Source organism: Oncorhynchus clarkii, chromosome 17 (assembly GCF_045791955.1).
Source record: "Oncorhynchus clarkii lewisi isolate Uvic-CL-2024 chromosome 17, UVic_Ocla_1.0, whole genome shotgun sequence".
In the NCBI taxonomy this organism is placed as follows: Eukaryota; Metazoa; Chordata; class Actinopteri; order Salmoniformes; family Salmonidae; genus Oncorhynchus; species Oncorhynchus clarkii.
The window spans coordinates 54,549,476-54,576,350 of record NC_092163.1 but is presented as its reverse complement, the minus strand read 5'-3'; the positions used below and the strand labels follow the sequence as shown (position 1 = coordinate 54,576,350).

Below are 26,875 nucleotides of genomic sequence, written 5' to 3'. Positions count from 1 at the left end.
CTTCCAAATCTAGTCTTCAGAGGCTAAGGAACAGACAAACAGGGTGACTAGAGCAAGGTTTTTTAATAGTCTTCTGTTAAACGTTTCCTATTTCACCTCAAACACAAACAGCTTGTAAACATTTGAAAAGCATTGAACAAATAATTTACAGAAATGAACAAAACAAGAACGATAGAAGCAAATGTACTGGTTTTATAATTGAATTGTGATTCAAATAAAAACAATTGTTAAAATGTATTTTTTTTTAACAGAAATATCCACTAGGTGTAATGCTGGGTTGAATAGGGTCGAATGAATGAAACCTGAATCAGAATGATCACACCTACAATATGGCTGCCTATTCAGAGGTTGTCTTTATCAAAACTGGTCATATTATAGAACTCTGACTACTGTATCAAGTTAACAAATCTAACTCTTTAGAAAATACACATTTGTAATAGGGCTTAACTAAAGGGACTCTGCCACTTTAAGAGGCATTAGGATTTTAAATGAAGCAATCAGCAGTTGAAATGATAAAGCGGTGACTCACCCTTGTTTCGGTAAAAAGCTGAGGATGGGGCTGGAGAAATGTAAGCACTCAAATTCAGATGGATGCGAGCACTATATCAAAACTATAGTTTTAAACATGTTTTGAGGCTATATAGTGTTTGTTTACATTTACTTTTTTTTCAAACACGAGTAAAACAAGCTTATTCTGGGTTCTGTTGGCCAGGAGATTTGAACTAAGCTCATGAACCATTAAGTTATATTCTTCAAGAATCAATAGGTACATATTCATAAGTCAAATGGATGTAGCAACTGCTGATTGCCCCTTTAAAAGACGCACTTCCTTAGAATAAACATTTTAAATGTAATCTTTAGATTTGCAATATTAAAGTATTTTGTGCATAGTTTTACTGTTGATTTGGGAAAATAAATGTACAGAATTCATTTACAACTATAATTAGGGTTAATATAGATTTTTCAAACACAGGAAAAAAAAGTTATTTAAAACAAAGGACAAATCCAATACGACAGGTACCCTATTGTTCTAAGAGCCAATGTTGACACACACACACACACACACACACACACACACAATATTAAAGTCCAATGCATCAGTTTCTCAACATCAAATATTTTATGGGCAACAATTACCTTACTGATTGTTTAATAAAATTTGTCAAAAAGCAACAAAAATAGCAATATCTCAATCAATAATTTTGCTAGGACTGTCAGGGAGTGGTCTGAGTGGGGAGGGGGAAACCGAAAAGGAGTTAGGTTTGGAATTGTTTCTTATTGGTCTATTAACTAATTTACCGCATGGTGTCGCCATAGAAGGCCAAAACTCCATCCCACCAAAACGGGCTTAAATTTCAGGCAGTCTTTTCAAACAGCTCTTAAACAGAAAGGGCATTATCATTTTCACAATATCATTTTCACAATTTCATTATTCTTCCAACTTCTGGATGGATGGATAAAAACACATGAAATCAAGTCTGACTGCACTGGGCCTTTAACAATATCAAAATACTTAACAAAGACGGATTTAAGTTTCCCTCTGTAAGGCTTTGATTTGCAAATAGTCAATGTCATCATCACTTCCCAACACTGAGTAAAGAAAACCCACGGAAAAAACAAAATCAAATAAGACATCAGCGTTAAAAACAGACTGCAGAACAGCATTGAGCCTAGCATCTGGCCATGTTACAAAAACACATTACAATTCAGTCGGGGGGTAAATGGAATTCAGCTGAAGTAAATACACACTTGTGTTATTTGATTGTCTTATTTACTTGTCAGATACAGAGGGAAAGGGAGCTTTGATTGTGTACGGAAAATGTCTTACTTGTGCAAAATCGAGCTTAGCAGAATCACTCTAAACAGGATTCTGGTACATTAAAACCTCATTCATTTTCCTGATTCACAGGACTTGCAAATGTGGGTGACGATATTCCATACTGCTGGAATCCTTAATTGTGAAACAGCCACGTCCGTTTGCGATATTAGAACAAAGAAGTTACTGCAAACAGTTTTTTCCCCCCTCGGACATCATTGTACGCACGATAGAAGACCTATGTCCTGCATTTTTTTTCTCAGCTCGGCCAGAATAACAACAACAATGGTGGTGTGGCCAGGGGCACGGATTCCATCTTTAAGGCAACTGTCATTAAAATCAAAATAACTATACAAACCTGTTCTAAAACATGAATCATACAAAGAAAATGTGTTAAGTCACAAACCATATTGCTTTGTGTCATACTTTGAACACCCTGTGTGGGTTTTCTCCCAGTAGCCTGGGTACCAGACTGGTTATGCCTTCAACCATGCCACATCAGTGCCCTTCCCAAAGTCTTGGCAAGGTGACATGTTGGCAAAGCAGAAACAGACCGACACCAACCAGGCTATTCACTGGCCATGTCATGGGAATGGCTATTTCACCCCCACCTGTTAGTTCAATGGGAGAGGAAACATACTGTACATAGGAGAGCAGACATTAGACAAGTAAAGGACTGGTAGAAATCTAGAATACTTACACTCTGTATTCTAGTACTTCACCAAATACTGTTGTAGTGCTCTGTTGAAGTTTGCGCCCAGGGAGACCAGGGCAGTGGGGAGGAGGGTAGAGAGTGGACAGGGGAGAGGATGGCTGTTCCCACACTCCTCAGGTTTGGCTTTAGAGGTTTAAGGCACCATGTTAACATGGCTGATTCTTATGGAGCAACCTTACAGGTTAGTGACAAACTCCTCTGCCATCCAACAATTCAATTCTATCAGAGTCCAGATGTGATTTCCCTTCACACATTTCATGTTTTCCTTATAGCTTCACAACAGAAATGCACAGCCTTAGGGTTAGTTTATAGGCGAGGATCCTTATTTGCTCAATCTCCACAAGGTTAGTAGTTATTTGGCAAAGGAGGTGATATTAATCTGTCCAACTATCTGAGGCGGCAGGGTTGTTTATAAGTTAGGAATGTGGTTAAGGCTAGGTTTTAGGTTGGGGTTACAGTAAGGGTTATGGCTTCTCATAAATTGACCTACAGCCATAGGGCCTTTTTGCATACATAAATTCAATATCTTCCAAGCATCACACATGCATAAGTCCCATAAATGCATGTTTTTCTCTGGTAGAGTCTGGAGGTGGTTTGGTTCTGTTCTGATTTGGCTGCCTGTATACTGGTCTAAGTGAGAGAATTACAGTAAGGACATTTTGTTATGGCAAAAGACCATTACACACCGCAGAGAGCAGAGTCACGACCTCACACTGCTTTATATATACTGGCAGGCCTCGCACTGCTTTATATATACTGGCAGGCCTCGCACTGCTTTATATATACTGGCAGGCCTCGCACTGCTTTATATATACTGGCAGGCCTCGCACTGCTTTATATATACTGGCAGGCCTCCCACTGCTTTATATATACTGGCAGGCCTCGCACTGCTTTATATATACTGGCAGGCCTCGCACTGCTTTATATATACTGGCAGGCCTCGCACTGCTTTATATATACTGGCAGGCCTCGGGCAGGCCTCGCACTGCTTTACTGCTTTATATATACTGGCAGGCCTCCCACTGCTTTATATATACTGGCAGGCCTCGCACTGCTTTATATATACTGGCAGGCCTCGCACTGCTTTATATATACTGGCAGGCCTCGCACTGCTTTATATATACTGGCAGGCCTCGCACTGCTTTATATATACTGGCAGGCCTCGCACTGCTTTATATATACTGGCAGGCCTCGCACTGCTTTATATATACTGGCAGGCCTCGCACTGCTTTATATATACAGGCAGGCCTCGCACTGCTTCATGCAGTTGAAGTCGGAAGTTTACATACAGGTTGGAGTCATTAACTCGTTTTTCAACCACTCCACAAATTTCTTGTTAACAAACTATAGTTTTGGCAAGTCGGTTAGGACAAGTCATTTTTCCAGCAATTGTTTACAGACAGTGACTTATAAGTGAAATAATCTATCACAATTCCAGTGGGTCAGAGAATTACATACACTACAAATTGCCTGTGCCTCGAAACAGCTTGGAAAATTCCAGAAAATGATGTCATGGCTTTAGAAGCTTCTGATAGGCTAATTGACATAATTTGAGTCAATTGGATGTATTTTAAGGCCTACCTTCAAACTCAGTGACTCTTTGCTTGACATCTTGGGAAAATCTAAAGAAATCAGCAAATAGAACTGTTTGGCCATAATAACCATCATTATGTTTGGAGGAAAAAGGGAGAGGCTTGCTAGCCGAAGAACACCATCCCAACCGTGAAGCACGGGGGTGGCAGCATCATGTTGTGGGGGTGCTTTACTGCAGGAGGGACTGGTGCACTTCACAAAATAGATGGCATCATGAGGTAAGAAAATTATGTGGATAAATTGAAGCAACATCTCCGGAAGTTAAAGCTTGGTCGCAAATGGGTCTTCCAAATGAACAAAGACCCCAAGCATACTTCCAAAGTTGTGGCAAAATGGCTTAAGGACAAAGTCGAGGTATTGGAGTGGCCATCAAAACCCTGACCTCAATCCCGCAGAAATATTGTGGGCAGAACTGAAAAAGCGTGTACGAGCAAGGAGGCCTACAAACCAGACTCAGTTACACCAGCTCTGTCAGGAGGAATGGGCCAAAATTCCCCCAACTTATTGTGGGAAGCTTGTGGAAGGCTACCCGAAACGTTTGACCCAAGTTAAACAATTTAAAGGCAATGCTACCAAATACTAATTGAGTGTATGTAAACTTCTGACCCACTGGGAATGTGATGAAAGAAATAAAAAGCAGAAATAAATCTCTTATTCTGACATTTCACATTCTTACAATAAAGTGGTGATCCTAACTGACCTAAGACAGAGAATTTTTGCTAGGATTAAATGCCAGGAATTGTGAAACTTAGTTCAAATGTATTTGGCTAAGGTATGTAAACTTCTGACTTCAACTGTATATACTGGCATGTAGATGAGGGGATTGACAGTTAAGGGAAAAGTAGAGTTGGTGTTGGCAAGCATTTTCCATCTAAGAGAGCCGGTGAGGAGAAACATTAAGGTTAGCTGGTTAAAACACGTTAAAAACATAACTAATAACTGGGAAATGATCCATTAAAAAACATCTAAAAACTGAGTTGGGAATTGACAACACACCATCAAACAGTTTGTTGTGAAAGTGTGAAGTTCCACAAAAAGAATAGAAGGAAACTATGGAGGTTCAAATAGAAAGAAAAAGGTCTGTAATCCCTTTGGTCTCAGAGCGGAGACACAATTGGCTGTTCAGGTAAAGTGATGCACATTTCTGACTGGTCAGCATCAAATCACTAGTCTTTGCAGCACTGGTTACCATGGCAATTCCTAAAAATACTTATTTAGGAGAGGTGTCAATGGAGACCTGAAGATGGCAAGTTAAAAGAACAGGAAGTGTTCAAGGAATCAAGATGTGTGCGTGTTGGAAACCTCTAACCGTCTCAGTCCCTCCTGGCAGTGGATGGTCCTCATTTATCCAAATCATCAACCCCCATGTCTCCTGTGTCTGTTTGGGAGTGTGCGGGTAGAGCAGAAGTAGGGCCTCTGCGTCTGGGGGCTCCACAGGTTCCAAGGGTAAGGTCCCTTATGTCTTATGGGAGTCTGGAGTGAGGGGTCCGGGGGTGTTGGTCCCATCCAGACTGTGTGTGGGGATATGGAAATGAGGGGTGAGCACTGAGGGGAACTGGAAGAGAACACAAGAGAACACAGAATAACTTCAATGGGTCATATAGAGCAGAATTTGGGTCAAAAATAGAAGATACAGTATAGAGCAGAGACACAGAGACAGAACAGGCTCGAGCAGGAACCAACGAGGACAGAAAGCGTGATGAGAGAAAGACACTGAAGTGCAGAAAGGGATGAGAGAGGATTGCGATGAGAGAGAGGGGGTGTGTTCTGACCTGGAACAGGGTGTGTGCTCCCTGCTGGCGGCGGGTGGCAGGGCTGAGGGGAGCCACCGGACTGAGCGTGCTCCAGAAGTGGATGTTAGACAGCAGGGGACTGGGGGTCAGCAACAGAGTGGGCGTCTGTAAACACACACACACTAGTAGTTAGGAAAAAGACAGAAACAATGTCAAGAAAAAAACTTAAAACATACTCAAATTGCCATTTGGGAATATCTCAAAATTATCACCAATTGGTACAAAAATATTCTCAATGCTGAAATTAGAGCTGTAAGTGATAGTATTTTAATTGAAAACAACTTTCTCTTTTGTATCCATAATGGAGGTTTTGATTGTTTACCAGCAGCCCAAGGCAAAGCCAACCCAGATGAGAAGCTGGCCAGGGGCTGGCTCCAACGGAGCCATCTCATGACCGCAGTAGCATAGATGTTAACCCACAGAGGGAAAATCTGAGAGAATAATGAGACCATTGTCAGGTCCTGCTGATATAATCTAATATTATGATCACAACAGGAACATGTGGTCAAACGGCCAACATCCCATTGACAGGCCAAAGGAATGACAACAGTTGTTGTCTTGACATATCAGTTCAGTCAGAGAGGAAATGTGTTCAATAAAACTACAGCACTGCTGCCATCTCCTGGGGAAAAACTATCAATGACGTTTGTTTACATGTCACATTTACGATTAGGGATGAGGTATCTTCTCCTAATCAAGAATACATCTTAAACAATACTGTGAGTGTGGAGTGTAAAGATTGTGGAAAAATGTGTGTGTGTGTCTCACCTGTAGCAGTGCTGGCGTGAGAGAGGCGGTGGGTAGTGAGGGGCTGTAGAGGTTCATAGGTGAAAGGTCAGAGGCAGTGACCACCAGTGTAGGAGTGGAAAGCTCCAGGACTTTAGGAGGCTTGCGGGCCTTGCCCCCTGTGATATGGCCACTCGCACACACCGGAGACAAACTCATCTCCCTATTCCCTCCCTTGTCCCCGTTTCCTCCACATACCTCACCACTTGACACATGGCCAGAACTCTGCACCTGACAGAGAAAGGGAGAGAGAATGAGAAGCACACAGTCAGTTGAATCACAGAAAGCAAAAACATGAATGCTAAATCCATCTTCGTGTTGAGTAATCTACATCTCAGTGGATTGGACAAAGATGGACTCCATGTCGCAGAAGGTGTGTGTGCACATTATTCTTACCGCCTGTATCTGAATCTCTGTCGGTTGTGAGGAGATGGACTCGATGTCACTGTCAATCACCAGCTCCTGGGTGGAGTCCGGCACCATGCTGGGGGAGGGACTCCGAGAGGGCAACTCTGATAAGCTGAAACTATGCAGGATTCGAAGATTCGAGGATTCCAAGGTCTTGGTTTGCTCAAACGCATACACAGCCTGAGGCAGGAGGGTGGAATGTGTCCTCACTACATCATCTATGGGAGGTGGGACTTGGAGAGGGTACAATGGCGGACTGGATGTTTCTATAGTAACCTGAGGTGGTGGAGGGCTTCTCTTGGGAGGGGTGGTCCCAAACTTGATGACTGACGGCGATGGCATTGGCTGAGAGGGTGGGTCTTGGGCCCGGGTATTGGACTTCCTGTCGGCCATCTTGTCTCCGGGGTTCTCCATCTTGATGGACTTGAACAGCTGCCGTCCATTTTGCAGCGAGGTGAGGGTGAACGAGGTGTACAGACCAGAGTGGATGTAGTCATTACGGTTGGACGGCTTAGTACTGGACCCCCGTGTCGCTGTCACACCTTCACTCCTGTCCCCACCCTCATCATCTCTGGATGTGTTGTCCCCCCTCTCTGAGAGGGGCAGGCCACCCCCTGCACCCCCCTCCCCATCGGGCCGAACAGAGGCATCCCCTTTCAGAATGTCTGGGTATGAGACAAAGCGGTACACAAACTTCTGCCCGTTTACCTTCTTAATGATGTTCTACAGGAGAAAACAAGGAGAGGGATGTTACATTGTGGAGAAAAAGTAGACAGCTGAACGAAAGACAGACGCTCTCCTCCCTTTGACTGTCCTTTCTCCCTCTCTTACAAAAACAGCCCACAGAGTAACTTCTGCGTGGGAATGTTCCATCCTTCCTGTCTGTGCCAAACAAACAGCCAATCAGGCCTGTCGTGCTCGGTCTTCAGCTAAACACAACTCACCACCCCACCCACTGACAGATGCAGGCTGTCTTTAGGCCAAACCACAGAGAGAGTGGGCAAGATACACAGCAACCGAGCAGTACTCTGAAGGACTGGTGCTGGGTGGTGACATGTCACAGGAGTGCTTAACCACAAAGAATTCCTTGCCCACAGCTCTACCCAGCCTAGCACTAAACTAAACCTAGGGCCCTATAAAATTCGGATTGATGAGAACGCGGACGGAATCCAGACACTAAAATAGAATTCAACAGTATTCAAAAAATGTACTGAACTTACAAGGAAATCAACTAAATGTGTTGAACTTATAACTTCCTGAAGAGGCAACACGGGAATGCCCGTCTGTGTGCGTGTTTGTCTACCACTGTGTAGCTGTTAGCGATGATGCTAATGATAACAGTCTACTGATAGGTGGAAAGGCATTCCCAAAAACATTCTATTAAATGTTAACTACAAAGTAACCTATGCCTACATAGCAGAATTATTATTTGCATCAATCCAGTTGCGATTTATTTAGCAAACATATATGCACTACAGAAACACTGCCAACCAAACAAGTCTCTTGCTGGTGTGTACTTGAATTAAAGGGTATCTACACCCAAACATGAAAATGTCTTAGTGGTCTCCTGATGTGGTTTAAGCATTGTTGTAGACTTAGAAAAACAACAAAGTTGGGTGTTCTATTTAAAAAGTGTAAATGAGAAGTCAGAAACCTGGACAAATCTGAAACTAAACGGAAAAATAAAACCGATTTTATAGGGCTCTATGAACCCCGGCCTCATTTTCTCAACTTGCCTCATCGATGGGCCCCTTGTCTATGCTAATGTGAGGTGTGTGTACCTTGTCATAGTAGTATCTCAGGGCTCTGCTAAGCTTGTCGTAGTTCATGTTGGGTTTGTTCTTCCTGGCGCCCCACAGCTTGGCCACCTCCTCCGCCTGCAGCAGCTTGAACTCGCCCTCCTCATTGGTCCAGCAGATCAGCTGATCATTGGTGGGGTCCAATAGGAGCTGGAGCAAGAACTGCCACAGGGTCACAGAGCTGTCCATGCTCCCCGCTACTGAGAAAAAGAGATCAGACATGCAGAGTGTCACCAACAGACAGTTATCAAACTGTTGAACTACGACTACTCATAGCCTGATAGAGACCCCGATTCAGAATCTGCAGCCTCAGTCAACAAGCCTCACATACCTGCCTTTTTCTGCACTCAACGTGAAAGCAAAAAATTATAATTGGCACCAATGCTATCAGACATCAATATAAGTGCCAGCATTTTCTAATCATCTAATAAAAAGTTTCTGTTTGGAATTCAAGGTGATTTGAAGATCAGTGATTCAGCACAGCCTAGTGCCTTGGTCAGGCCTTTCATCTCAAACGTTCTTAAAACAGTGTTTTTTTTAATTCAATCAGTCGTAACGACGACAAGCTGTTTTCTAAAAAAACGTTTGGAGAAATGGTGTACACATTCCTTAATTTGCTCCAAGACCTCTCCATCACGGTTGACACGATGTCCAAAGTGCAAATAACCTTGGCGTGACCCTGGACAATAGCCTGTAGTTCTCTACAAACATCAATGCAGTGACTCACTCCTGCAGGTTCATGAGTTCGACTCAAACTCACACGAGGAGCAGAGCAGGTCCGTTTCCAGGCTCTTTTCATCTCCCTACTAGACTACTGCAACTCGCTGTTGGCTGGGCTCCCTGCTTGTGCCATAAAACTTATCCAGAACACTGCAGCCCGCCTGGTGTTCCACCTTCTCAAGTTCTCCCATGTCAACCTGCTCCTCCACTGGCATTCAGTCGAAGCTCGCATCCACTACAAGACCTTGAACACTTGACGTGCCCCAGCCCACCGAAACATTTTTGACTTGTAGAGGTGCAGATGGCCTATCTGGCATCGATATGAGTCAGAAACAGTTATTCTTCTTTCATATTTGACAAAAAAAAAAGTCAGTCTTGCCTAAAACGGATCTTGGAACATCCGTGCGTCACAACGGGTAATTTTATTTATTTATTTAACCAGTTAAGAACAAATTCTTATTTTCAATGACGGCCTAGGAACAGTGAGTTAACTGCCTGTTCAGGGGCAGAACGACAGATTTGTACCTTGTCAGTTCGGGGGTCTGAACTTGCAACCTTCTGGTTACTAGTCCAACGCTCTACAAGGCTACCCTGCCGCCCCAAATGAAGGTTGGGTTTTGATTTGACGATGTACACTTGCACATTAACATGGGGTGAGCAGTTGAGGTGATGGTGCTCGATCCAATAGCATAGACAGAGACAGGTCTACCCAGCAGAACGACTTTGTTTACATAAGACAACACACGTTGCATTGTTCTACTTCAGAAATACTGCACAAAACACCTTTAGATATAAAATTGCGCAACCAAAACATACTCTGCAAAAACGTTAAAATTACAAACTTCTTGAGTTATCATTCTGGGAATTTTGAGGAAGTGAAATGTGCTTCTGCAGAATCGGTCAGGAAACACACCTCCAAGACTGAAATCTTGTTTTTCTAATGAGCAACAGAAATGCCCATGCCAATCAGTGGGTTGATTGGTTTTATAACATCAAAGTAAGCTACAGTGCATTCGGAAGGTATTCAGACCCCTTAACTTTTCCCAGATTTTGTTACATTACAGCCTTATTCTAAAATTGATTAATTAAATATATATATATATAATATATAGATATAATATATAGATATAATATATAGATATAATATATAGATATAATATATAGATATAATATATATATATAGATATAATATATATATATAGATATAATATATATATATATATATAGATATAATATATATATATATATAGATATAATATATATATATATATAGATATAATATATATATATATAATATATATATATATATATATATATATATATATATATATATATATACACACAGTGCCTTGCGAAAGTATTCGGCCCCCTTGAACTTTGCAACCTTTTGCCACATTTCAGGCTTCAAACATAAAGATATAAAACTGTATTTTTTGTGAAGAATCAACAACAAGTGGGACACAATCATGAAGTGGAACGACATTTATTGGATATTTCAAACTTTTTTAACAAATCTAAAACTGAAAAATTGGGCGTGCAAAATTATTCAGCCCCCTTAAGTTAATACTTTGTAGCGCCACCTTTTGCTGCGATTAGAGCTGTAAGTCGCTTGGGGTATGTCTCTATCAGTTTTGCACATCGAGAGACTGAAATTTTTCCCATTCCTCCTTGCAAAGCAGCTCGAGCTCAGTGAGGTTGGATGGAGAGCATTTGTGAACAGCAGTTTTCACTTTTTTCCACAGATTCTCGATTGGATTCAGGTCTGGACTTTGACTTGGCCATTCTAACACCTGGATATGTTTATTTTTTAACCATTCCATTGTAGATTTTGCTTTATGTTTTGGATCATTGTCTTGTTGGAAGACACATCTCCGTGCCAGTCTCAGGTCTTTTGCAGACTCCATCAGGTTTTCTTCCAGAATGGTCCTGTATTTGGCTCCATCCATCTTCCCATCAATTTTAACCATCTTCCCTGTCCCTGCTGAAGAAAAGCAGGCCCAAACCATGATGCTGCCACCACCATGTTTGACAGTGGGGATGGTGTGTTCAGGGTGATGAGCTGTGTTGCTTTTAAGCCAAACATAACGTCTTGCATTGTTGCCAAAAAGTTCAATTTTGGTTTCATCTGACCAGAGCACCTTCTTCCACATGTTTGGTGTGTCTCCCAGGTGGCTTGTGGCAAACTTTAAACAACACTTTTTATGGATATCTTTAAGAAATGGCTTTCTTCTTGCCACTCTTCCATAAAGGCCAGATTTGTGCAATATACGACTGATTGTTGTCCTATGGACAGAGTCTCCCACCTCAGCTGTAGATCTCTGCAGTTCATCCAGAGTGCCTCTTGGCTGCATCTCTGATCAGTCTTCTCCTTGTATGAGCTGAAAGTTTAGAGGGACGGCCAGGTCTTGGTAGATTTGCAGTGGTCTGATACTCCTTCCATTTCAATATTATCGCTTGCACAGTGCTCCTTGGGATGTTTAAAGCTTGGGAAATCTTTTTGTATCCAAATCCGGCTTTAAACTTCTTCACAACAGTATCTAGGACCTGCCTGGTGTGTTCCTTGTTCTTCATGATGCTCTCTGCGCTTTTAACGGACCTCTGAGACTATCACAGTGCAGGTGCATTTATACAGAGACTTGATTACACACAGGTGGATTGCATTTATCATCATTAGTCATTTAGGTCAACATTGGATCATTCAGAGATCCTCACTGAACTTCTGGAGAGAGTTTGCTGCACTGAAAGTAAAGGGGCTGAATAATTTTGCACGCCCAATTTTTCAGTTTTTGATTTGTTAAAAAAGTTTGAAATATCCAATAAATGTCGTTCCACTTCATGATTATGTCCCACTTGTTGTTGATTCTTCACAAAAGAATACAGTTTTAGATCTTTATGTTTGAAGCCTGAAATGTGGCAAAAGGTCGCAAAGTTCAAGGGGGCCGAATACTTTCGCAAGGCACTGTATATATATATTTTTAAACTCAATCTACACACAATAATGAAAGTGAACAGTTTTTTTTTGTTGCAAATGTATAAAATAAAAAACTGATACCTTAATTAAATAAGTATTCAGACCCTATGAGACTCGAAATTGAACTTAGGTGCATCCTGTCTCCATTGTTCACCTTTGATGTTTCTAAAACTTGATTGGAGTCCACCTGTGTTAAATTCAATTGATTGGACATGACTTGGAAAGGTCCCACGGTTGATAGTAGAGGTCGACCGATTATGATTTTTCGATACCGATTATTGGAGGACCCAAAAAAGCCTATACCGATTAAATCAGCAAATTTCATATCTATATATATATATATATATATATATATATATATATAGACAATTACAACAGTACTGAATGGACACTTATTTTAACTTAATACATCAATAAAATCCATTTAGTCTAAAATAATGAAACATGTTCAATTTGGATTAAATAATGCAAAAACAAAGTGTTGGAGAATAAAGTAAAAGTGCAATATGTGCCATGTAAAAAAGCTAACGTTTAAGTTCCTTGCTCAGAACATGAGAACATATGAAATGAAAGCTGGTGGTTCCTTTTAACATGAGTCTTCAATATTCCCAGGTAAGAAGTTTTAGGTTGTAGTTATTATAGGACTATTTCTCTCTTTATCATTTGTATTTCATATACCTTTGACTATTGGATGTTCTAATAGGTACTTTAGTATTGCCAGCCTAATCTCGGGAGTTGAAAAGCTTGAAGTCATAAACAGCGCAATGCTTGAAGCATTGCGAAGAGCTGCTGGCAAACGCAATAAAGTGCTGTTTGAATTAATGCTTACGAGCCTGCTGCTGCCTACCACCGCTCAGTCAGACTGCTCTATCAAATCATAGACTTAATTATAATATAGTAACACACAGAAATACGAGCCTTAGGTCACTAATATGGTCAAATCCGGAAACTATCATTGTGGCATCCATAAGTCTAAATATTGCTGTTACATTGCACAACCTTCAATGTTATGTCATAATTACGTAAGATTCTGGCAAATTAGTTCGCAACGAGCCATGCGGCCCAAAATGTTGCATATACCCTGACACTGCGTGCAATGAACGCAAGAGAAGTGACAATTTCCCTAGTTTAATATTGCCTACTAACATGAATTTATCTTAACTAAATATGCAGGTTTAAAACAATATACTTCTGTGTATTCATTTTAAGAAAGGCATTGATGTTTATGGTTAGGTACATTCGTGCCACGATTGCGCTTTTTCACAAATGCGCTTTTGTTAAATCATCCCCCGCTTGGCGAAGTTGGCTGTCTTTGTTTGGAAGAAATGGTCTCCACACAGTTCACAACGAGCTAGGCTGCCCAAACTGCTGCATATACCCTGACTCTGTTGCACAGAACGCAAGAGAAGTGACAATTTCCCTAGTTAACTTCTTTAGGGGGTGTGGGACGGTAGCGTCCCACCTGGCCAAATTCTAGTGAAATTGCAGAGCGCCAAATTCAAAAACAGAAATACTCATTATAAAAATTCATAAAACATACAAGTGTTGTACATTGGTTTAAAGATTAACTTCTTGTTAATCCAACCACGGTGTCAGATTTGAAAAAGGCTTTAACAGTAAAACGCATACCATGCGATTAGCTGAGAGTTACCAGCAAAGTAGAGGAGTTACAAGTCAGAAATAGCGATATAATTAATCACTTACCTTTGATGATCTTCATATGGTTGCACTCACAAGACTCCCATTTACTCAATAAATGTTTGTTTTGTTCGATAAAGTCCCTCTTATCAAAAAACCTCCGCTTTGTTTGCGCATTTTGTTCATTAATCCACGGGCTCAAAGGCAGTCACAACAGGTAGACAAAAAATCCGAAAAGTATCAGTAAAGTTCGTAGAAACATGTCAAACAATGTTTATAATCAATCCTCAGGTTGTTTTTAGTCATAATAATGAATAATATTTCAACCAGACAAAAGCTTCGTCAATATAAAAGGAAAACAAGGCACGCTCTCGGTCGTGCACATGAAAAACCTCTGGGATACTGCATTGTCCACTCATTCAGAGTGGTCTGACTCCCTAATTTTTCAGAATACAAGCCTGAAACAATTTCTAAAGACTGTTGACATCTAGTGGAAGCCATAGGAAGTGCAAATCGAGTCCTACGTCAATGGAATCTGTATAGGTAGTAAATGAAAAACTAAAAACATTCTTAAAATCCCACTTCCTGGATGGATTTTTCTCAAGTTTTCGCCTGCCACTTCAGTTCTGTTGTACTCACATACATTATTTTAACAGTTTTAGAAACTTTGGAGTGTTTTCTATTCAAATCTACTAATTATATGCATATCCTAGCTTCTGGTCCTGAGTAGCAGGCAGTTTACTTTGGGCACGCTTTTCACCCGGAGGTGAAAATAGTGCCCCCTACCCTATTGAGGTTTAAATAAATTCATGTTAGCAGGCAATATTAAACAAAATATGCAGGTTTAAAAATATATACTTATGTATTGATTTTAAGAAAGGCGTTGGATGTTTATGGTTAGGTACACATTGGTGCAACGACAGTACATTTTTCACGAATGCGCTTGTTAAATCACCCGTTTGGCGAAGTAGGCTGTGATTCAATGACAAATTAACAGGCACCGCATCGATTATATGCAACGCAGGACAAGCTAGATAAACTACTAATATCATCAACCATGTGTAGTTAACTAGTGATTATGTTAAGATTGATTGTTTTTTATAAGATACGTTTAATGCTAGCTAGCACACCTTACCTTGGCTCTTTGCTGCACTCGCATAACAGATAGTCAGCCTGCCACGCAGTCTCCTCATGGAGTGCAATGTAATCGGCCATGATCGGTGTCCAAAAATGCAGATTACCAATTGTTATGAAAACTTGAAATCGGCCCTAATTAATCGGCCATTTAGATTAATAGGTCGACCTCTAGTTGATAGTACATGTCAGAGCAAAAACCAAGCCATGAGGTTGAAGGAAGTGTCCGTAGAGCTCCGAGACAGGATTGTGTCGAGGCACAGATCTGGGGAAGGGTACTAAAAAAATGTCTGCAGCATTGAAGGTCCCCAAGAACACAGAGGCCTCCATCATTCTTAAAGGGAGCAGTTTGGAACCACCAAGACTCTTCCTAAAGCTGGCCGCCCGTCCAAACTGTGCAATTCGGGTAAAAAGGGCCTTGGTCAGGGAGATGACCGAGAACCTGATGGTCACTCTGACACAGCTCCAGAGTTCCTCTGTGGGAGAACACCACTCCTCCAATCAGGCTTTTATGGTAGAGTGGCCAGACAGATGCCACTCCTCAGTAAAAGGCATGACAGCCCACATGGAGTTTGCCAAAAGGCACCCAAAAGACTCTCAGACCATGAGTAACAGAATCCTCAGTTCTGATGAAACCAAGACTGAACTATTTGGCCTGAATGCCAAGTGTCACATCTGGAGGAAACCAGGCACCATCCCTACGGTGAAGCATGGTGGTGGCAGCATCATGCTGTGGCAATGTTTTTCAGCGGCAGGGACTGGGAGACGAGCCAGGATCGATGGAAAGATGAACAAAGCAAAGTACAAAGAGATCATTGATGAAAACCTGCTCCAGAGCGCTCAGGACCTCAGACTGGGGCGAAGATTCACCTTCCAACAGGCCAACAACCCTAAGCACACAGGCAAGACAATGCAGGAGTGGCTTCGGGACAAGTCTCTGAATGTCCTTGAGATGTCCAGCCAGAGCCCGGACTTGAATCTGATCTAACATCTCTGGAGAGACCTGAAAATAGCTGTGCAGCGATGCTCCTCATCCAACCTGACAGAGCTTTAGAGGATCTGCAGAGAAGAATGGGAGAAACTCCACAAATATAGGTGTAGCAAACTTGTAGCGCCATACCCAAGAAGACTAGAGGCTGTTGCCAATGGGGCTTTAAAAAGTACTGAGTAATCAGAAATGCTATCAGATCCCCAAATGAGTACATTTATAGTAGCAGTCTAAAGTTTGGGCACACCTACTCATTCAAGGGTTTTTCTTTATTTTATTTTTTTTTACAATTTTCTACACAGTAGAATAATAGTGAAGACCTCAAAACTATGGAATACTGTAGTAAAAAAAAAAAAGTTAAATCAAAAGATATTTTACATTTGAGATTATGTATGTACGTACATTTGAAGTCAGAAGTTTATGTACACCTTAGCCAAATACATTTAAACTCAGTTTTTCACAATTCCTGACATTTAATCCAAGTAAAAATTCCCTGTTTTAGGTCAGTTAGGATCACCACTTTATTTTAATTATGTGAAATGTCAGAATAATAGAGAGAATGATTTATTTCACATGCACAGTGGGTCAGAAGTTTACATACTATTTTAATGTATTTGGTAGCATTGCCTTTAAATTGTTTAACTTGGGTCAAACGTTTCAGGTAGCCTTCCACAAGCTTCCCACAATAAGTTGGGTGAATTTTGGCCCATTCCTCCTGACAGAGCTGGTGTAACTGAGTCAGGTTTGTTGGCCTCCTTGCTCGCACAGGCTTTTTCAGTTCTGACTACAAAATGTTCTGTAGGATTGAGGTCAGGGCTTTGTGATGGCCACTCCAATACCTTGACTTCGTTGTCTTTAAGACATTTTGCCACAACTTTGGAAGTATGCTTGGTGTCATTGTCCATTTGGAAGACCAATTTGTGACCAAGCTTTATCTTCCTGACTGATGTTTTCAGACGTGGCGTCAATAAATCCACATAATTTTCCTACCTCATGATGCCATCTATTTTGTGAAGTGCACCAGTCCCTCCTGCAGCAAAGCACCCCCACATCATGATGCTGCCACCCCCGTGCTTCACGGTTGGGATGGTGTTCTTCGGCTTGCTAGCCTCCCCTTTTTTTCTCCAAACATAATGATGGACATTATGGCCAAACAATTATATTTTTGTTTCATCAGACCAGAGGACATTTCTCCAAAAAGTATGATCTTTGTCCCCATGTGCAGTTGCAAACCGTAGTCTGGCTTTTTTATGCCGGTTTTGGAGCAGTGGCTTTGTTCTTGCTGAGCGGCCACGGTACATCCGAACATCACACCTGCAGGACAGATACAGGATGGCAACAACAACTGCCTGAGTTACACCAGGAATGCACAATCCATCCATCAGTGCTCAGACTGTCCGCAATAGGCCGAGAGAGGCTGGACTGAGGGAATGTAGGCCTGTTGTAAGGCAGATCCTCACCAGACATCACCGGCAACAACGTCACCTATGGGCACAAACCCACCATCGCTGGACCAGACAGGGCTGGCCAAAAGTGCTCTTCACTGACGAGTCACGGTTTTATCTCACCAGGGGTAATGGTCGGATTCACATTTATTGTCGAAGGAATGAGCGCTACACCGAGGCCTGTACTCTAGAGCGGGATCGATTTGGAGGTGGAGGGTCCGTCATGGTCTGGGGGCGGTGTGTCACAGCATCATCAGACTGCCTGCAATGACAACAAGCTCAATCTCAACACTGTGCGTTACAGGAAAGACATCCGCCTTCCTCATGTGGTACTCTTCCTGCAGGCTCATCCTTACATGGCCCTCCAGCATGACAATGTCACCAGCCATACTGCTCGTTCTGTGCGTGATTTCCTGCAAGACAGGAATGTCAGTGTTCTGCCATGGCCAGCGAAGAGCCTAGATCTCAATCCCATTGAGCACGTCTGGGACCTGTTGGATCGGAGGGTGAGGGCTAGGGCCATTCCCCCCAGAAATATCTGGGAACTTGCAGGTGCCTTGGTGGAAGAGTGGGGTAACATCTCACAGCAAGAACTGGCAAATCTGGTGCAGTCCATGAGGAGATGCACTGCCGTACTTAATGCGGCACACCAGATACTGGTGACCACACCAGATACTGGTGACCACACCAGATACTGACTGTTACTTTTGATTTTCACCACCCCTTGTTCAGGGACACAATTTATGTTAGTCACATGTCTGTGGAACTTGTTCAGTTTATGTCTCAGTTTTTGAATCTTATGTTCATACAAATATTTACACGTTAAGTTTGCGGAAAATAAACGCAGTTGACAGTGGGAGGACGTTTAGCATTAGTTCCTTTCACCTCTATAGTGGCATCCAGCTTAAGCAAGGCCCAGCTCCACTGTTTAACAAGAAACACCTCATTTTCACCCCCCCACCCCACCCCACCCAAACTTTTCTGATCGGATCTACACGAATCATGAAGGTCACCTATTTTGGATTCAAAATGGCGAATTTTGTCGAAGGATGACAAGTTTGTAACCCAGCAAAATACTATGCCATTAAAGCTCAAACTACGCTGAACAGCACTATCACAATAACCGTGTATTCTTGGCGGCATAAGAGTGGACATTATGGGCATAGTTTTAGTTTGACTGTTTATTGGCCTAACATGCTGACCACACCACTCGTGTTGCAAAATAAAATGTACACATACATGTTATTCAATCATTGCCCCCAAACTCCTCGTGAGCGTCTGCATGCCCAGGCCCTGAAACAGAAATTGCTTATATTTGTGACGCTCAACGTGCTGCATATCGGGCCTCTCCCATCTCCTCATTGGTTTTTAGGAGCATATACCCACGTGGGTGATTGAAAGATGAACTTAGGTCCACACTCCGGTAGGTTGTAGTAATGCTGTAAAGTTGGTTGCCAACCGCCTTATAAAGTCCAAAGAAGAAAGGCACCTTAAGGAAGGAGAGATGACGAGAAACACATTTGGTTTACTGTTTTATCTGTGGATTAATTGTCTGAGTTAAGGACCTTGTGCATTTCAGGTAAAATAACACAATGTTTACTTGGGCTCCAGAGTGGCGCAGCGGTCTAATGCACTGCATCTCAGTGCAAGAGGCATCACTACAGTCCCTGGTTCGAATCGAGGCTGAATCACATCTGGCCGTGATTGGGAGTCCCATAGGGCAGCGCACAATTGGCCCAGCATCGTCCGGGTTTGGCCGTCATTGTAAATAAGAATTTGTTCTTAACTGACTTGGCTAGTTAAATAAAGGTTAAATAAAAATATATATATTATATACCAGGACAAATTAGCTAGCAACAGCAAGCTAGCTAAATTGCCATACATGTGTAATGCTTTTTGACCTGTCCCCAAATTAATACATTTGGTTCTGAGTTTGTTTTGATATTTCTACCTGTGTCATGATTGCTTCTGGTGTGGGTGAACATTCACGCGCGTCCAGTTCGGTCAGCATGTGGAACGAACTGCAAAAATCACTGAAGCTGGAGACTCATATCTCCCTCACTAGCTTTAAGCACCAGCTGTCAGAGCAGCTCACATATCACTGCACCTGTACATAGCCCATTTGTAAACAGCCCATCTATCTACCTCATCCCCATACAGTATTTATTTATCTTGCTCCTTTGCACCCCAGTATCTCTACTTGCACATTCATCTTCTGCACATCTACTATTCCAGTGTTTAATTGCTATATTGTAATTACTTCGCCACCATGGCCTATTTATTTCCTTATCTCCCTTATCTGCACTCATTTGCACTCACTGTATATAGAGACTTTTGTTTTCTTTTTTTATACTGTATTATTGACTGTAGGTTTTGTTTATTCCATGTGTAACTCTGTTGTTGTGTGTCGAATTGCTGTGCTTTATCTTGGTCAGGTCGCAGTTGCAAATGAGAACTTGTTCTCAACTAGCCTACCTGGTTAAATATGTTTATTTTCATTTTAAATGTGTCATAAATACACAAAAAAAAGCCTCTTACATCAGAACTGATAAGGAGTATACATTTGTTGCACTCTGCATATATATTTTTTTTTATTCAAGCAAGCAGGCCAGATCAGGTTGTGTAATGAACACTACCTACAGTGTGTGTGTGTGTGTGTGTAAGAGGCTTAGATGAAAAGTAAATCTGCCCTGACTCATCTATCCCTGACACACCCCCACTCATTCTCACGGTGTAAAACGGTACAGACTGGCTCACAGTGAGGCCACCAAGGGACACAAGATTATAGATATGATTAGAGCGTTTCTGATTATGTAACGAGGACGAAACAGCACTCAGCTAGGACCCATAGAGCAAAGAGCACAGACAGTGATGTCACTTGTAATATATGTTGCAGTTAAGTTGTCGCTTGGCCACCCAAACAATATCATAATATTAGATAACAAAAATCACTAAGATATGGTGTAAAAACGTGATGCATAGTTAGCAGTTAGAAAAAAGTAATGTCAACAACTAACAGTTGGCTAGCTTTAAATCACAGACTCTGTGAAATGGCCATGTTGTAACGTTAGCTAACAGTTAACGCTAGCTGCACGAAATCAACCACTTGTTAGCTTGCCAAATGATGATATTTTGGCTAGCTATGTATTTACCTAGATTGCAGCTAGTGCAATTATTTATATCATTAATTTCCCTACGTTGTCACATATCTTACAGTTTAGAGTAACTAGCTATCTAGGTTAACTGCAGTAGCTTACCTTACTAGTCGAGCTCGTTGAAAATTTGAGCCACCCAGAAGTGTCGATACAACTCCCAAAACATGACAGAAAATGAGCTTGCTAGCTGAGTAGCAAATGGCTATCGAGTACGTGAAAACTATAAAATTGCCATATACATTTTTGGAAAGGAAAAATGTGTGCTAATCTTTAAGAACAGGAAATTAAACGCATGCTGAGATCACTTCCCCTTGTTTGCGTTCCATATGCGGGTTGTTTTCTGTCCCCGCTGTGGTTTTGAAGTGTCGTCGCGCCAACCACTTTTACTTTCAGCTACATTTGTCTCGACAAAAATGTTTACAACGATGCTTCACTTTTGCTGTTGATCGAAAAACACGTTACATGTTACATTATAATCTAATATCACAAGTTACATTGTAACAGGCAAGTTTGCAAAGACTTGACTGTTGTTGTCATGCCTCTGCTATGCTCGTCGCGAGAAGCATTCGCGCGTGGGAGGCATGGTGAGAAATATTGCGGCAACAGCTTCTTCTTCTTCGTTGTGTGAATTTCCGGGAGACTATATGCTGTGTTGCTTATTGTTGCATTCGCAGGTCGGAGTGCGGATTGCACGTTTAGGTCCCCCCCAAAAAGGGAATGGGAAAATCTTAAATTGCACCTCCATCTAACCCTTACAAGCATTTCCTACATCCTCACCAAACTACAGATGTCACAAACAACAGGAATAGTATTTTTCATTTGATCTACCTCTACACTCAACACTAGCCCACTGATCACCCTGTTGAACAGCGCCCTGTTCCAGTGAGAAAGCACGCCACAGTTTGATCCCCGAGCTCAACAAGACAGACAGGGTATGCTCAGTCTCTCAATTGCCACTGGGTCTACATCTCACCAAACTGCAGGTGTCACAAACAGGAGACATAGTTTCTTCATTTGATCTACCTCTACACTCAACACTACTGATCACCCCGTTGAACGGCACCCTGTTCCAGTGAGCAAAGCATGCCACAAATTGAGCCCCAAGCCAAGTGATGTGAAGCGCTCGCTTCCTCTGGGCGAGGATGCACAAAATAATCTAAACAATTCCACTTCTTAAAACTTTCACAGATTTAACCATTCCCAGTTTGTCCTTTACCCAGCTTGACACAATATATGGGTTGGGCAAAATGCAGGAATCCACTCTTTACAAAGATCTCACTTCCACTGGTCCAACATCTTCTCCGGTAGGATTCACAGGGAAAATATTGGAAGTCTCTACCACACCTGTCGCCACAGGTAGGCCCACTTCATCCTGGTCTGGATCAACCTCAGAGCTCTCACCAATGCCGACCGACTCCATTTCGAGATCCTCAAGGTTCTCAAGAGAGCATGAATAACTAAAGGTAAGTTTAAATGGTTTGTATTCAGGAGACAAAAGTACATACTCAGGAGTCGAAGGTGTGTACTCAGCAGACCAAGGTCTGAACTTAGCTTCATTCTTACGCTTTTGTGTCATCGCACCTCTTCCAGAAAAACCTTTACATTTTCTAGCTAGTTAGTTATGGTTCCATGCATTTGATTTCCTCAGATTTTACCCATATCTAGCTAACTATCTGGTTGTCTTCAGAGAAAGCTATGAACGAGACTACAGACACAAACTCACTTCCCTTGCAGCAACCGGGTGTGCCCAAATAAGCGCTGAAGGCTATTCGTTTTTTTATGTTTTTTTCTTCTTCTTCTTTTTTTACAAGTTGTAAATTTGTGTTATGTCATTTATTTAATAATTGTGCATTCACAACAACATTTGTAATTTCGTAAATACCCGCATACGACTGGGTAAATACAAATTGTTGATACAAAATATATTCCTTTTGATTTAGAAAGTGAAAGCAGCTCTGGATATTCTTTTATGCACAAAACAAATGCATAACAATCACAAGCCTTCTAGTGACCTCCGTTTAATGGTATTTCCCAGTTCAAAACGTGAATGCACCCAACTCGTATTTACAACTTAACAACTGGTTATGAACAAAGCATAAAAAAAAGCGTATTTATTTCAGCCTTTCAGGTGTCCCCGTTATCCAGAAACACGAATCCAGGTAGGAGCCACATGTTCTGTTATAAAATAATAGGTTATAATAGGCTCTTTTCTGTTTGATGAGTGAATCCGACATGTAAAATGTGTTTATGCTTACATATGCTTTTGACAGTATAATGTTCAGAGCAGTGCTAAAAGGTCAGAGATCAAACTAAATTCAGGACAACCTGCTCAACAAAAACCCCATCTGACCATAGTGTGGCAGCCTGGCACCAAATATTGATTTTATTGATCATCAGGTTTTCAAATGGGGAAAGAATGTACCCAATGTACTCAGTGTCTACTGTCCAGAGATGGATTGTATGCTGCCCCAGGAAAATAAAAGGCTTTTTCTGTACCGTGGAGGTATCTGGGGTGTGGTATTGGAGTGTCTAACTCATACCTCTATTGATCAGATGCTTCAGTGACTGTGGTGAACTTAAATTCAGCTACTTCCATGTCGTGGATATGTTTCATTATCACAAACTAGCCCCAAACAAAGTATACGGTCATAACAAGCATAATGTATGTAAAGGGAACTTGTATGAGACACAGTAATATAAGCTAGTAGGTATATTATACCAAAACGGTGTAATTAATGTAATACTTTAGTAATGTTATGTTAGTTTAGCTAAGTCTACGAGAGTGTGTTATCTGTGCAGTTCACAGTATTGAGGGCACTAGATGAAGAATTATTAATAGAATAGTCATGCCAGATTGGAATTGCTGCATGACTGTAGCCACTGATATTTACCAGATCAACAAAAAAATACTAGTTTACTATAGAATACTACAGTACCTACTGTAGAATTCTTTAGTAAACTGTAGAATCCTATACTCTACACTGTAGTATCCCTCGATCGTGTAGTGCTTACTGTAGGCTTTTGTAGTATACTGTAGAAAACTTTACTACACACTATACTATCCCTTGATCAAGTGTAATACTTACTTGAGAATGTTCTAGTATACTATGGTAGAAAGAATATACCTATGGTGCCTTTATTATGTCATGAGACATTTTTACATCATGTGTGTTTCCGATCAAATAGCCTAAATGGCGCCATAGCAAATACAAATTGCTTCAATGTAAATATGAAATAAAATGTTAACAAACACACCATATCTCATAGTTCTATTACATTACATATTGGAGTCATTAGACGAAGGAGTCTTCTGTATGGGGGAGTTTTGTTAAGCACTCTGAAGCTCGGTCTGAACATTAACATGCATTGCTTCAGCCACGGTTTGGAAGCAGAAGCACCTTATCTTTCATATCAGTGAGAAACAATAATAAATAAACTTTCAATTGATACTCACCTTTAAAATATTGGTGTTAGTGTTCCCACACACCCATTTCTCCATGTTACAGCACGTGTTTAGGGAAGGCAGAGTGACCCCCTGTGCTAATTAGTTATCTAACACTATTTAAAAATATATATATATCTTTTTTTTATTATTATGAACGCAACAAATAAAATAAAAAACAGAAATATACAAACAGGAGTACATAAACTTAACAGACAGGGGTATTACATATCAAGATTCATTTTCAATTTGTTAAATACTTTTATGGTGCGTATTGCTTTTTGTTTTTACATTCACTGATCATTTCAAAATAATATTTGCATTCTATCTTAAATAATGTGAAGAGGGGTTTGTTCTCTGCCCACTTCATTTTATGGACAAATAATCTTCCATGAAAGATAAACAAATTAACAATGAAAGTTAAATCAGGGTCCATATCATTTGGTTCAAAATAAAACATAATATCAGAGTCTTTCAAATTAACATTAATAGTTGTCTCTTTTAAAATAAAATCTTCTAACTCACACCAAAATCTTCTGCCACAAGAGCAGTCCCAAAATAAATGGTCAAGAGTCTCTGGGTCACAATCACAAAATACACATTTGTTATCAATAGCTATTTTAAATCTGTGTATAATAAAGGTCTTTACAGGATAGATTCTATGAATGAGTTTGTATGATACTTCTTTCACCTTATTTGATATACAATATTTAGCAGATAACAACAAAACCTTGTTCCAGTTCACTTGTCATAGGCCTGCATTCCAGTACATTTTAGCAGAGGGAATAGTAACATATTGACATAGTTTCCTTATATACATGTTATTACATTTAAAATGTCAATTCATTCTAATTGTTTTGAGGCTACAAAATCCTCAACATTTGCAATTGGAGTATTGTTATATTATCCTAAAAGAAGAATAGCACCTTTAGGGACAGCTCTAACAACAATTTGATACTCCTCGGGAGTGAATGTAACATTGTGTGTTCTAATAAATTCTGTATAATCATATAATTGTCCATCACTATTCAGTAATTGTTTAACCCAAATAATGTTGTTGTCAAACCAGTTCTGGAAAAACAAAGACTTGTTTTTGTATTTTATGTCTTTATTATTCCAGATTGTATACCTATGGGGGGGGGAAATTGTGTTTGTACATGAGGTTCCAAGTTAGAAGTACTTGTTTATGAAAGTTTGCAAGCTTAATAGGTATTTTACCCATATCAACGTTGCATTTGAGTAAGAATTCTAGACCACCAATATATTGGAATATTAAATTTGGGATGATATTCCAGATGCAATCCTTATATCTTAAATAGTTTTGTATCCATTTAATCTTAAATATGATATTAGAGGTTTTAAAATCCAGAGCATTCAACCCTCCCTCACCTTGGGTGCTACATATTACCGCTTTTCTTAAATAATGAGGTTTATTCCTCCATATGAAGTTAAATAATTTAGTATCAATCATTGTAGTTACTGACAGAGGAACATCCAAGGCAAGGGAGGTATAAACTCATCTGGACCTTCAGATTGTGATAAAAGTACACGTCCAGATGAAGAAAGATCTCTTAATAACCAGGAGTTAAATCTCTTTCCAATTTTCTCTACAATAAGAGAGACATTTAAGTTGGCCCTTTCTCTCTGATCTTTGCTAACTGTAATACCAAGATATGTGATCACATCTTTTACAGGGATATTACATACTGAGTTTAAGTCACATCTTTTCTCTACGGTAATAATTGACATTTCCTAATATTCAGAGATAAACCTGATACATGTGTGAAGGCATTAATACACTCAATAGCTTTCTTGACTTCATTATGATCTTTCAAAAAAAATGGTGGTGTCGTCAGCCAATTGTGAACATTTTATCTCTTTGTCTTGTATCTGAATACTCCTAAAAACGATCCTTATTTATATAAAGTGCCATAACTTGTGTGACCAATAAAAATAAGAAAGGAGAAATTGGGCATCCTTGTTTAATTCCACGTCTAATGTCGAATCTTTGTGAAGTTCCATGGGATAATTTTACAGAGCTGTTACTATTATTGTAAAGTGTCTTAATTACACTTTGAAAATATTGACCAAAACCAAAATATCGAAGTCTCAAAAAGAAAATAATGTTCAACTGTATCAAATGCCTGGTAAAAGTCTACAAATAAAATTAAGCTATCTTCCATAATGTGCTCATTGTAGTCTATCAAGTCCAATACTAGTCGAATATTATTACATATATTTCTGCCCTTCATAAAACCAGACTGGGTATCGTCAATGATTTGGTCAAGACCTTTTTTCAGTCTTTCTGCAAAGATGGATGCAAGTAGCTTTCCATCATTGTTCATTAATGTGATTGGTCTCCAATTTTCTAAAATCAGAGAATCTTTGTTTGGTTTGGGTATTACAGAAATTAGGTCCTGTGTCATAGAAACAGGCAGGACCCCCAAATCAACTGCCTCCTTAAAAACATTA

The 26,875-nt window shown here is 40.6% G+C and overlaps 1 protein-coding gene across 4 annotated transcripts; it reads right to left on the bottom strand.

Moving 5' to 3' along the window:
• Positions 1-44: 44 nt before the first annotated feature.
• Positions 45-21,535, bottom strand: LOC139371132 (ETS transcription factor ELK4). 4 transcript variants are annotated; one of them, XR_011627207.1, is made up of 7 exons: positions 21,064-21,528; positions 8,893-9,110; positions 7,100-7,834; positions 6,686-6,934; positions 6,240-6,348; positions 5,897-6,022; positions 45-5,679 (listed from the first exon to the last, which is right to left on the bottom strand). XR_011627207.1 is itself a non-coding variant. In XM_071111217.1 (6 exons), exons 2-6 carry the CDS (start codon positions 9,097-9,099, stop codon positions 5,581-5,583), a joined length of 1,416 nt encoding a protein of 471 aa, XP_070967318.1. In that variant the 5' UTR covers positions 9,100-9,110; positions 21,064-21,535; the 3' UTR covers positions 45-5,580. The 4 variants fall into 4 exon arrangements, 3 of the variants coding, with proteins under 3 accessions (XP_070967318.1, XP_070967319.1, XP_070967320.1); XM_071111217.1 differs by lacking the exon at positions 6,240-6,348 and having other exon boundaries at positions 21,064-21,535; XM_071111218.1 differs by lacking the exon at positions 6,240-6,348 and having other exon boundaries at positions 8,893-9,107; positions 21,064-21,535.
• Between the last annotated feature and the right edge of the window lie 5,340 nt (positions 21,536-26,875).

Bases quoted from the DNA above. Each gene is read 5' to 3' on its own strand.
- LOC139371132 (XM_071111217.1), bottom strand. From the start codon at position 9,099: ATGGACAGCTCTGTGACCCTGTGGCAGTTCTTGCTCCAGCTCCTATTG. The intron at 6,935-7,099 runs GTAAGAATAATG...TTTCTCTGTCAG, and splicing joins CAGAGATTCAGATACAGGCG to GTGCAGAGTTCTGGCCATGT. The intron at 6,023-6,685 runs GTGAGACACACA...GTGTGTTTACAG, and splicing joins TCACGCCAGCACTGCTACAG to ACGCCCACTCTGTTGCTGAC.